The following is a 13,685-nucleotide window of genomic DNA, read 5'->3' on the forward strand; positions in this document are numbered from 1 at the left end:
TAGTCACGGAAGAGACGCGCCTGCTGCGCTGACCAGGAACTTGTCACCATTCCCCTCAATCCCCTAAGTCACTACATTCAGCCAGGTGGAGAGAGGATAGGGAATCCTCCGTATTATGTGTCCTGTCTGCCTGTTGGGTCTGTCCCAGGGAAGGTAGGGTGCGATTCCAGTAAACACTCTCTCTCTCAGACTCCCAATATAGTGCAATGCCATGCTATGTTGACTATGCTGGACTAGATAGTGAAAATATTACAGTCCTGATAACATAGTACTTTTTACAGAACAATATAACTCCTATCTACTTGCCCAGGTAAGAGCCACAGTGATTTGGTTTTGTAATTTCTCTTTCTGGAACCTATGCTTGAGACAATATTCTTATCCTAAATTCTGCTTAATGTTTTCAGACACTTATAGAAAGGTTATATGTTTCTATATGCTCGCAAAGGTGAGTACCACAGAACAAGACAGATTCAATGCAACAGTACAATTACATCCAAGTCTGCAATTTCTCTCTGCATTCCTTACACCAACAAGTCTGACACTTTCTTAGCCCATGGCCAACAGTACTGGGCAAGTAATGGGCTACTCACAATACTATAACTCAAAAAAAAAAAAAATCTGGAGAGAGCAACATAAAGCAATGCAGGAATTTCTTCCTATTTTCCTTTTGATGGGGAGGTACTATTGTCACAACAAAAATAATTTTTTGTTTCTTTTTTTCATAAATTTCTCATGTAAGTTTCTGTACTAAAAATGCTTGAATTGTATGATGTCTGAAAAAAAAGATACTGATTTAAAAATATTTTGTAATTAATTTTGTGATATTATATTTAATTATTATACAAGTCAATGAACATTTTTTAACATACTGACTTTAAAATTTCTAATTAATTCTATTTGCCTCAAAAGTTTTATGCAGCTTGTTCTTTTAGAACATTTCTTCCCTTCTCCATTCAGCCTTTAGTTTTGAGATTACAGAGTAGACTTGTTTAAGTTGGAAAAAAACTAGTGTTATGAAGAAATTAATCAACTTTGAGGAATACCTTACAAAATCACGTCATCCACTCATGGACCACAGATGAACATATGCCTCTAGGGATCAGCCATAAAGCTGAAAGCCATAAAGCTAAAAGCAGATTTTACCTGTCAGGTAGTCAGTAGTCTAGCAGCTGAATGACCGCATTTATAAAATCCAGGAACATGATAGAATTTAACCTAGTTACAATTCTCTAAATTACTGTCATTTTATTGACAGAATAAAGTCTATTAATTTCAGCACAATTATTTATGCAAGATACAGGATTAATACTCTAAATAGATGCAAGCTATTTTGGGTTTTTATCCTTCAGTGTAGTTTTTGGGATATTTTTCTTATCATCTTAGCTCTTTTTCTTATCATGTTTTTATTTTGTTGCAGTGCAGTAAAATTTGCACTTTCAAAATTTGTATGATGTATATGGATGTACAGATACACTGGAAACTCGCATCCTGAATATTTTAGAATCATTGAAATAATGTCTTGGATATTTGAGAACACTTAAGAAAAGATAATCTTTATGGAATTGAGACTGACAAAATTAGGAATCAATAGATTATAACTGAATGTTATATAATAGCATAATATTTATTGAAAACACTGAATAATTTTCATAAAATCTTTCCAAGAATATTTTAAGCAATGCCTTCTGGAATTTATAGAAAGAACATGAGAAATAAAGTGGAAGCTCTAAAACGTCTTTTTTCAACCCTACTGTAATCTTGCTGTATGCTTATCTTGAAAAACCAGCAATGGTCTTTCAAGATGTTCTGCCTAAAGTTATATACATTTACTGAAATGCATGATTCTAGACAACAGATCCGTAAATTAATAAATCAGCATTACATTTTGTTCTATTTTGAAACAGTAAAGAAAGAAAGCTTTTCAGTTCTCCTCTTTATGTGGACTTGATGGGATTCCAGTACAGCCCTATGCAATCATCTGACAGATTTCTTCCTCTTTCCTTTTTTATTTTCCTTTATGCTAAAAACTACTTGCTGAATATTGGGACTTTTAAAAATTATTCAATCACAAAATAAAAGCAGATTGAAATATCTTATTAAGAATAGAAAATTATTAGTATTATACTTCCACACATTGCTGCTTCTCTTACAATAATTATGTATTTTCTTGCTTTTTTAACATTTTCTAAAGCCCAGGAAAGTAAGTACTAAAACTTCAATACCTGTCTGTATAAAACATCTCAAAACACTATTTGATCTAGTTTAGGCAGTGGTAGTAATTAAAATAGTTATAATAGCCGGAAGAGGTATTGAAGTTATTGTGTGCTTTCTGAATATTTAGAAATTAGTATTATACCTACAGTTATACAATGAACAAGCGAATGTTAATTTTTAAAAATAGATTCTATATACTTGTGAGCTTTTCAAAATTCTTCCTAAAGAATTGTATGCACTAATTAATAATAGCTCATATTCCAAAATGCTATTGTTTATGAATCTGCTCTGCTGGCATGATCCAGGCCACAACTTTGTGGTTAAGATAGGAACTGAAAATACATTTCAAACAGAAGAAAGATTAACTCAAAGAAAGATTAACTCAAAGAGCTGTTTAAGATTCTTGAAGCTGCCATTCATGATTGAGTTGAGGGAGGAACTGAAAGCACAAGAGGATTTGTCCATACACTAAAAAACTGAAAGCAAAGAGAATAAAGAGCGTGTCTACCTTCAGGCAGTGCATCAACAGTACATGAGTAAACAAATAACTCTCCTCAGCCACAGAAAGAGTAAAAGTGGAGACAGCTCTCCATTCAGTGCTTATGACCACTGGGGACCTCCAGTGAAAATGAAAGAAAAAATTCATTGAGCTTTCAACAAGCTAATTTAGTGATCTCACTCTAACAGTTCTTAAGGAGGAGGGTGATTCACCATTAACTACTTTCTATTTATATTTATATTCCAAATCACTGTAAATCAATAATTTGAATATTCTAAGTAGAAATAAATCTCAAATCACAAAAATCTGTTTCTGGATGCAATTCCAATATTTGAACAAACAAACCAAAATGAAAAATACTTAACCTATCAGGTAGAATTCTGAACATGACTGACTTCTCACAGGATGGCGAAATTATTCATCAAATAACATAGAACAGGCATTTGTGCCTCAGTATAAAGCACTCACCCACTACTGACATTTCAGGAACACTAGCAGTGTAAATTTCTTCTGGAAATGTTGGTTCATTATCATTGATGTCATGGATTTTGATGACAAACTCAGATTCAGGTTCCACTGGTCTCAGAGTTCTTCTATTAATAGCTTGGGCACGCAGGGTGTAAAAGGCTTTCTCTTCCCTGTCAATTCTCCGAGTAGCATGAATGTCCCCTGTTTTCTCATCAATTATAAAAAGAGTACCAGCCCCATCTCCTGACAAAATGTATTTGAGGGATCCATCTCCCTTGTCCTGGTCAGAATGCAGCTGAAAAGGAAGAAATATAAGAACATTTTATTTAGAAGTAATGAAAAGGTTTTTTTTTTTTAAATAATTATTATATATTAAATCATTCTGCATGCAATAAACATGTTTAATACCAACAAAACAAAGTAATTTTCAGTCACCATTGACTGGCAGTCATGGTGTCATACTGAGGCATTTGTTTCCTAACTTAGCTCCAAGAATCTTTAAACTTGACTGTTGTGGCAGGTTTTAGTTTTGCAGCAACACCTGCTCTCTGCTAAGAAACCTTTGCACCACAATTCTTAAAGAAGATTTTTATGTTAATACTGACCTTTTCCTTCCTTGAAGAGATCCTATTAAAAATTCACAACCTGCTGTTCTAGTTGTAAATTCACCAAGCAGATAAAGAACATGGCAGAATACATGACAATTAAGGAAAATAGAACAACTGGTTCCATGTCATACAAATTTTTTTTATTTTATTTCATATTATTTATATTCCTCCTAAATTGGAGAACATTTCATTTTAAGTCATTATCATTTTCACTCCATCAAATAATGTAAATAGCCTAAAGGAAAGAAACAAATTTATTAAGCATTCAGTATTGATTTAATATCCATTATGTAAGTAATATAAAGCTTAACTTCATCTATTAATGACCTGTAGTACTGACTGACTTTAGTACATCCATAACAAAAAAAAATATTTAATTATGTTGGTTTGTTCGATACTATAATGTGGTTGGCTCATTTGATCTTTTGGATACACTTACCATAATTTCACTCATCACCTTGTTGGAAAGTTCCTTCCAATCTCATTGATTTCATAATTAAATGAAAGAATCTGGCATTCAGACTTATTTTCACCATGAAATGTACACTTTTTAAATTTTTGGGCCCACCAGAACGATCAACTTAAGTAGAAGCTCTGATTGCAAAAATGAAGTGCAAATATAAAGACTTTTTAAAAATCATACTCAAAATTATCAGAATGTTCCAAAAAGTTTAAGACAGAACTAGTGCATTTTTTTCCTTTCTAAAAATAGTTATTCGAACACACATTAACAACATCAGTTAGAACTGCAGTAAGATCATATTTAGTCGTGTGAAGGGTTTTTGTTAATTTAAGCTCACATTTCAGATCATGAGAAACATTATACACGTAGCTTAGCATAAATATTCCCCTTGGCATGCAGTCATGGAAATATTTCTCTTTTTTGTCTATGGTGTCCTCATATCGTCTTCCATAGCATCCATTTTAAGTCTGTATCAGAGGTAGAATATTCAACTATTAGGGTTTTGAATGTGGCTTTCCTGGCCTTTTGTGCTGAAACCAAGCATACACAGTGGACTGGTGGGATAAGCTGAAGTCAAACAGTAAAATTCTCTGCTGTGAAACATTTTCAAACACTGAACGTTTCCCACACACTTTCAATATATGGAACAGAAGGAGCTCATGTGGAATCTTGGATCAAAGCCTTTATGGTAGAAATTTGGAAAACTATCATTGTTCTGAACTTTGATTTTCTATATAAAGCTTTTCCTATTTTCTTTCAGTTCATAAATAAACCTTGAGAAACACTGTAAATATTTATCAAAGAATGACAAATTAAACTTTGCTTACATTACATATGTGTATGTTTACTTTACAAAATACACATTTTCTTACTACTTTCTTTATTTCGTTCTATAATAAATAAAGAAATAGGAAGCTCCACTAAACATGAAGAGTAGGAAAGTAGATGTTAAGAGAAATCTTTTGCAAGTAAATCCTATTCTTTCTTTTCCTTCTGTTTCTCTTGGTCACTTCAAACTGAAGGTTTCAAGCCATTCTCAGTCCTCTTTTGGGCAATGAATTTTTACTGTGAACTTTAATCCCTCATGCTCCTCTCTTGATGGCCCATTAAAGTTGTGACCTTTTACCCTTCTAAGTAACATTCTTTTTAGGGGATTGGACAGTATCTTGCAGGCTGTGGCCCATTTTATAATGTCATTTAGTGTAACTAGTCCTCAAAAGCCTTTTAAGTGTTTTCTTCTCCAGGTCTTCCTAGGATACCACCTGATCTTCAAAAACATTTTGGTCCTAAGAGCTCACTGGTGGTCCATGACCACTAGATACAATATTTTCACAGCAGTGTGGTCAATAGCAGTTATACGAGGCTGCTCTTCCTTAGATATGTGTGCCAGAAATACAAAATAAAGGCCCATTTGAGCAAGAAAGATTGGGGGGGAAAAATCTTTAAATGGGCACTTTGCACTTTTCCATAAGCTTTCCAAAGTCAGATCTGGTATTATAAATTCTTACAAAAGTCGATAGTACATTGAGGTTGCAGTGCCTGTTTAACTCAGAAATCAGTTAGCAGAGTCTGGCAAAATCCATTCTAATAAACCCTCTGTCTCCAGAATAGCATAACCCCATGCAAACAGTTCCCAGGAATAGTATCTGGCCAAATTTAACTCACAAATCGTGCATGGAAATTGTTTTGGAGAGTGATATTTAGCAAAAGCGCGCCCGGAATTTGTAAAATAATTCAGCAATCCCAATAACCACATTCTGGTGCCTGAGAATGTTGCCTGGCACTAGAAGCACAAGCACAGTGTAGCGAACAGAACTAAATTAGAAAACAAAGAAAACCCCTGCACTACAAAATATGAAGCTTTTTAACAACTGTATTTAGATCCAATTCAGGATCTTATTAACATACTTATTTGTCTAATATCTAAGATACTATCAATGTTGATGGTTTTCCATTGCTTCTCCTGTAGTTATGTGTGTGTCAAAAATTCTTACTAAGCTGATTTGGAAGTGAAAAATATTCTTTTTGCACCACTCACAAAAGCATTAACCTCTTACCTTCGCCAAATTCAAACTTTATAGTTTTTTTCCCACCTATATTAGCCAAAAGACTGGAAAAGGAGCTGAATATAAGATTTTGAGACATCCACATAAAGGCTTTTAGGGAGCTGATAGTTGCACTTCAGAGTAACATATTTATAAGGAATACCAACCTGCATAGTTCAGAAGAACACTTCAAGCTATAACACTTTGCATTTTCTAAAAAATGTTAATAATTTGTCTTTGAAATGGTAATCCAATTTAAATGTTATGTATACACATAACAGTCCACAGTTATTATAGAAAAACTTCAAATTCAGAATGACATTTCGGAAGGTCTTCTTGGGTGGTCAGGAAACACAAAGCTATCGATACAATGAACAAGGCTTCCAGACATAATTAAAGGAGTGAAAATATGTATTATATATAACCTGTATTGTATATAAACATACACCTTGATGTCGTGGTTTAACCCCAGCCAGCAACTAAGCACCACAGCCGCTTGCTCACTTCCCCCCAGTGGGATGGGGGAGAGAATCGGAAGGGTAAAAGTGAGAAAACTCGTGTGTTGAGATAAAGACAGTTTAATAAGCAAAGCAAAACCGCACACGCAAGCAAAACAAAACAAAGAATTAATTCACTACTTCCCATTGGCAGGCAGGCGTTCAGCCATCTCCAGGAAAGCAGGGATCCATCATGCATAATGGTTGCTTAGGAAGACAAACGCCATCACTCCGAATGTCCCCCCTTCCTTCTTCTTCCCCCAGCTTTATATGCTGAGCATAACTTTGTATGGTATGGAATATCCCTTTGGTCAGTTGGGGTCAGCTGTCCCGGCTGTGTCCCCTCCCAACTTCTTGTGCACCCCCAGCCTGCTCGCTGGTGGGGTGGTGTGAGAAGCAGCAAAGGCCTTGACTCTGTGTAAGCACTGCTCAGCAATAATGAAAACATCCCTGTATTATCAACACTCTTTCCAGCACAAATCCAAACCATAGCCCCATACTAGCTACTGTGAAGAAAATTAACTATCCCAGCCAAAACCAGCACAGCAAGGAAAGAGAATCTCTCTCATTTCATTTTCTTAGCTTTTAATTCAATCCAGATGTTATTAGAGGAATCAAGATGTCTAAAGACCACCCCATGTGCTTGAATGCTTGAACACTGAATTTTTACCCAGCTCTGAAATGCATGAGCAGTGTGTCAATCAGCACTGCAAAATTTTGTCATTTTACTCTAGTATTAAAAAAAGTTCTGTGAAATATTTCTCTGCTACTTTTAGTATAAAGTGTTTCCTATAGTTATTTTGGCTAATGGGCATCTGTGATTCATGTCAGCCAAGCTGAGAAATGGAGAGACATCTGTTTCATTTAGCAATTTTATTGCACAAAATGATCAGCTGTGAAGATGTGGTTTTGTTTTCATATCTGTCACTGATATTTTGCAAACTCTTGTTTCAGTGAATTTCTTGCTGTTCTTCCACAGAAATACTTCCCTTTTCAGCTGTCAGTGGTATACAAACTTTATACGTGATTTTTCTCACTGTATAGAAAATCAGAATGTCTGCTGGTTTTATTTTATATAGCCCTGTTTCATCAAACAGTAATTGCAACTACTGTGAAAGAAAATTTTGCATATTTGTTCATCTATCTAAACTGGTTGAACAGACTTTTAAATTGAGAAGGATTTAATATAAATGAAAAAGGAAGGTATTGCTAAACAGAAGACATTAAATATTTAGAGAGGGTAACAAAATGGAGTGTTATGTGAATACTTAAAAAAGAAACTGTTACCAATCCAAGACAGAGAAAAACAGGTTTTAAAAGATGGATTTATTTTTTCTTCAATCACAATAAAAACAGAGTTAATTAATATATATTACCTTGTTCTTCAAGGTAAACGCAACCATAAATAAAATGAGTTAATGAAAAGCTGCCACTATCAAATTCAGCTCAATATCTTTTTAGATCTGTAAAAGATCTTTGTAAAACATCTTTCAGAAGACTTTAGATGAACAATGTAATAATTCTGCTTTAAAAATTACTTGAAAATTACAACATGGGAATTCTATGTTAACTGAATTCCAATGATTTAAATAAAACCACAGGAGTGTGGGTTTTCTTTCCCCCCGCCCCCGCTATGAATTCCATCCAAGTCTGAAATCTCCGAATTGAATATAGAGGTCATGGACTTTTTTCTAATAGCATACAAAGTGTTAATCCTATTTTCACAAAAAAGCTAGAAGATACTACTGTGAAAAACAGAGCAGATTAAGTTAGTCAGACTCATTTTATCATACAAACTACTTCTGGAATTTGAAATGGTTTATGACAATGCCAGATAAAGACTTTAAGATTTGTCACACCTATTTCTATTTGAATTTCAGATTCAGAAGTCCTTCTATGAATTTTCAGTGATTGGTATTCAGATAACTAGAGACCAGAATATGACCGTATTAACAAACCAGCCTTTAGTTTGAATTTGTACTATAGGGATTAGTACAGTTCAAGCTGGTTTTTTATCTTAATTTAATATGCTATAATGTATAGGAGACTTTTGAATACAGTTTACAGTTTTTTGTACTCTTTACCAAATGACAGACTATTCCAATAGTACCTCACTAAACACATTTTTACTCTTCTACTTTATAACAGTCATTTTTTTTTGTATAATCTAGAAAATGTTTTTTCTACTTTCTTCTGCAATATGTTTGTCAACATTTCAATTTAATCCAAGTATCACAGTAACAGTGAGACCTCAGTACACTTTTGAATTACTCTATCTTTCAGATTTTATTCCAATAAGTCCTGAATTTCTCCTAATTCTGAGGACAAATTTCAGGGCAAATTGTAACCTATTAGCTCTTTTCTGAGTAGTCATATTAGCCATGTGATGCCAAAATGCACCTGTGGAAGCCTTCACAATTTCTCTCTAAATTTTCTAGAGCACATATAATATTAGCACTTTCACTGGATACTTTGTAGAATAATAATGATAGTCTCTCTAAACATAATCACAACAGTGGACAGATTTGACCTGAAATCAGTAGAGAATAGTTGACATAGAATTCCCACAATGGAGATATTTATTTTAAGCATCATGAACTAAACTATTAAATGATGCAGTTGTTTAACATTAGCTGCATTTATTCTAACAGATTTTCAGACTAGCTCATGTCCTGTGCAGTATTCTCTTAGTTGCCAGATCTGTCATGGCTTTGAGCCAGATTTTACTCACCAAAGAGATCCACTTATTTCAATTTATCCTTAAGGTAACTTTTAAAGCAACTCTCTTCAGTGATGCAAGAATTTGCACTAAGTTTTAATGAGACATGTCACACATTTAATTTTCTCACTCAGTTATATTGTCAGTTTGCCAGTCCTGTGCTATTGTGTGCTATTTAAAAGAGGAGACAGGTGGAAAGGAAAAAGGCACATTTCAAAATGAAAATTTTGTGAGACTGAGCAAGATAGCGGGAGAGCAAACTAAAATGGAAGCATAACAAGGAATGCAAGATAAGGAATGCTCTGAATTTCTTTTGCTTGCTGAGAAGAAGCAACAAACAGAAATGAAAAACTCCAGTCTGCAGTGCGTTTTCAGATTATATTAGTTTACTTTAACTTGATTCATTATCCAAAGGAAAGATAAAAATCTTTTTTACCATTTTTATTGTGAAAGATTACAGTAGTTCCTTGTTGTTCAAGATTTTTGTTTGTTCTTACCAATGTTTTAAAATGGTAAGAGATAAATTAAAATTAATAATATTTTTAGGATTTCTTTACACATCTCTGGTGAAGCAAAGTCTATCACAGGATTAGAAATATTATTTTCCCAGCTCTCTACAATCTTCACTACCAAGTGATATCATCTGCAAGATCCTCAATTTCCACAAACTAATCATACAGCAAAGTTATTTTTTCATCACTAGACTTGCATCTTTTCCCCATTATTGTAGCTTATTCTACAGGGAGGATTCACAATCTGGAGAAGGTAGATGGTCCTGTCACTGACAAAATCTTCTAGGATTTCAGCTGAGAAAGGCAGTTTCTCTTTTTACGACACATCATATGAGCAGTAGAGAGTCTTATATAGACACACTGAGTCAACATGCCAATAACCAAACTCCTTCCTTAAGCCAAGGTCTTTAGCTGATGTTTAGAGAGATAGAACAAGAAAGTTTCGGCTTCATTACACTGTTGCAGTTTCCATTCCCGAAGACACACAAGCATTGAGCTAACACGAACTGGAGACTAATTGAATTTCATATACCAAAGAGTTCTTGCATGAGCCAATATGCATGTTCTCTTCCAATTTTAATGTAATAAATACAGTCCATACATCAGATGAAGATAGAAAGTAGAGAACTGTCAGTGAAACTGAAATGCCCTTACTTTCTGGCAGCTTGGCCTAATACCTCCTGTAGATGACTGGGTATGAATAAGCAGAAGGGAATGCTTGTGTTAAAGGGAAAAAAAAAATCCTGACTTATGTCTGCTGTTCAGGTTCCCATTCATTAAAAAAGTGGACTAAATGAAGAAACATTCTTTGGTCCTCTTCCAACTCAGCTTGATGTGGAAAAAGCCTATATTCCTACTTCCATGAGTAGTCTCTGTATACTAACTTATGGTCTCAGAATCAAAATATGTCTGATTAGATTTTCCTCAGACTTGGGGTTGTTTTTAACATACGTATTTTTTATGTTTTATGTTGTTTGGCTGATTCTGGACTAAAATAAAAATCTATACTAAATATTGTATAAAGGATTAAGCAGTTTCCAGAACAATCTCTCTATTCCACCAAGGAATGGCCTAGGAAGTCTAATATGCTAAAACAACACATATCTTTCATTTAATGAGTTCAGAACAGCTTTTATGTATTTGAAAGATTTGGGTTTTGTCTGTTTAGTTTTTTTTTTTTTTTAAAGGAAAAGTCACCACTAATCCTCATGCTCTCTGCATTAATGACAACAAAGAGGTAATTAAGAAGCAATTTTAGTTTTTTTTTTTTAACAAGAATTTTTTTATTACAGCTTATATATGTTTTCCTAAAGTAGCCTAGTTATTAACAAAATAACCATTAAAACAGCATTAGTTTTTATATATCCTAATGTACAATTTGCACTATACATAAAAAGCATTGCATTTTTAAAAAAAGAAATGCAGAACACCATTAAGAATAGTGATGCTTAATTTGTTTTGCCTACTGCTGGAGGCCAGTTAAAAACACGTTAAACAAGATTGTCTTTGTTTCCATCTAAAATCACTGTAAATTGGTAATAGCTGTGAAGATTTTCTACCTTTATTTTGTGTGCATTTTCTCCTCATGAATATTCTAAAGTATATGTATCTTTGGAAGAGATATACTTAAGGGCAACAAATATACCACAGAGAACTGAACAGCAATGTTTGTCAACCCAGGAAGTGGAAAATGTCAGCTAAGGTAGAGGGTATGTATCAGAATTAAGGAATAAAAAACATTAAGGGGATATTTTAATAATCTCCAAAACAGTAATATCTATGATAATATAGTATTATTGTTAAATTTAATCCCAAGGAAGTGAAGAGAGGGAAAGAGAGACAGTAGACATATTTTTCATATGTCTCAGGAAACTACTGATGAATCTGAACTAATGTTATATCTAATATTACAAGATTTCAAACAATTAGGGACAAAGATGTCTTGGATCAATCCTGGCTTCATTTATATCACAGCGAGATCAGTGGGGCTATTAATGTAGTAGAAGATTAGTCCAGAAGAGATATATTGATTTCTTATAACCCTACAAGGGTAGTCAAGATATTAAAGGTAGATCTGCGAGAAGAGAGAGGTGGAATATGTATAAACCCTTAAATGCAACTCACATTTTCATTTGCCCATCAAATTTGTCTCCTTTTAGTAAATTATGAAATCCATTATTCTAGAGAATAGTATTCTCAAGAAAAATCCTGTCTATATACCAGTTACTAAGTAAAGAAGTTATAGTTTAAGTCATTATACACGATTACATTACAGAATGGTTGTGGTTGTAAGAGACCTCTGGAGGTCATCTTGTCCAACCCACCCCTGCTCAAGCAAGGCCATCTAGAACCAGTTGTCCAGGACCATGTCTAGACAGCTTTTGAGCATCTCCAAGGATGGAGACCCCACATCCTCTCTGTGCAACCTGTGCCAGTGCTTAGTCAGCCTCACAGGATAAAAGTGTTTCCTGATTTTCAGAGGGAACATCCCGCATTTCAGTTTGTGCCCATTGCCTCTTGTCCTGTCACTGGGCACCACTGAAAAGAGCCTGGCTCTGTCCTCTTTGCACCCTCCCTTCAGGTATTTATATACATTGATAAGATCCCTCCCTGAGCCTTCTCTCCTCTAGGATAAAGAGTCCCAGCTCTGTCAGCCTTTCCTCATAGGTGAGGTGCTCCAGTCCCTTATTCATCCTTGTGGCCTTTTGCTGGACTCTCTCTAGTACATCCACATCTTTTTTGTACTGGAGTGCCCAGAATTGGCCACAGTTGTGGCCTCACCAATGTTGAGTAGAGGGGAAGGATCCCCTCCCTTGACCTGCTAACAACACTTTGCCTAATGCAGTCCAGGATACCATTAGCCGCCTTTGCAGCAAGGGCACATTGCTGGCTCATGTTCAACCTGGTATCCAGCGGAACCCCCAGGTCCTTTTCTGCCAAGCTGCTTTCCGGTTGGTCATCCCCCAGCATATACTGGTGCCTGGGATTGTTCTTCCCCAGGTGCAGGACTTTGGACTTCACCTTGTTGAACTTCATGCGGTTCTTATTGGCCCATTTCTCCAGCCTGTTGAGGTCCCTCTGGATGGCAGCATGACCCATCAGCCACTCCTCCCAGTTTTGTGTTTTCTGTAAACTTGCTGAGGGTATACTCTGCCCCATGATCCAGATCATTAATGAAGATATTAAACAGGACTATACCCGATATTGATCCCTGGGATATACCACTAGCTACTGGCCTCCAGCTAGACTTTGCGCTGCTAATCAGCACCCTCTGGACCTGGCCATTAAGCCAGTTTTCAATCCACCTCACAGTTGGCTCATCCAGGCTGTACATCAACAGCTTCTCTATGAGGAGCTTAAGGGAAACAGTCTCAAAGGCCTTACTGAAGCCCAGGTAGACAATATCCAGTGCTCTCCCTTCATCTTCCAGGCCCGTCGCTTCATCACAGAAGGTTATCAAGTTGGTCAAGCATGACTTCCCCTTGGTGAAGCCGCACTGACTACTCTTGATAATTTTCTTGTCCTTAATGTGCCTGGAAACGGTTTCCAGGATTAGCTGCTCCATCACCTTCCCAGGGATCAAGGTGAGGCTGACTGGCCTGTAGTTCCCTAGATCCTCCTTCTTGCCCTTCTTGAAGATGGGGGTGACATTTGCTTTCC

At 35.5% G+C, this 13,685-nt stretch overlaps 1 protein-coding gene across 1 annotated transcript in view; it reads right to left on the bottom strand.

Annotated features, from left to right (window-relative positions):
- Positions 1-13,685, bottom strand: part of LOC127012547 (cadherin-10) — a 69,423-nt gene that overhangs the window by 39,916 nt on the left and 15,822 nt on the right. The window contains exon 2 of the mRNA XM_050890711.1: positions 3,182-3,476. Coding sequence (XP_050746668.1) covers positions 3,182-3,476 — 295 coding nt within the window. The remainder of the gene's footprint in view (positions 1-3,181; positions 3,477-13,685) is intronic.

Source organism: Gymnogyps californianus, chromosome 2, assembly GCF_018139145.2.
Source record: "Gymnogyps californianus isolate 813 chromosome 2, ASM1813914v2, whole genome shotgun sequence".
NCBI classification, from domain to species: domain Eukaryota; kingdom Metazoa; phylum Chordata; class Aves; order Accipitriformes; family Cathartidae; genus Gymnogyps; species Gymnogyps californianus.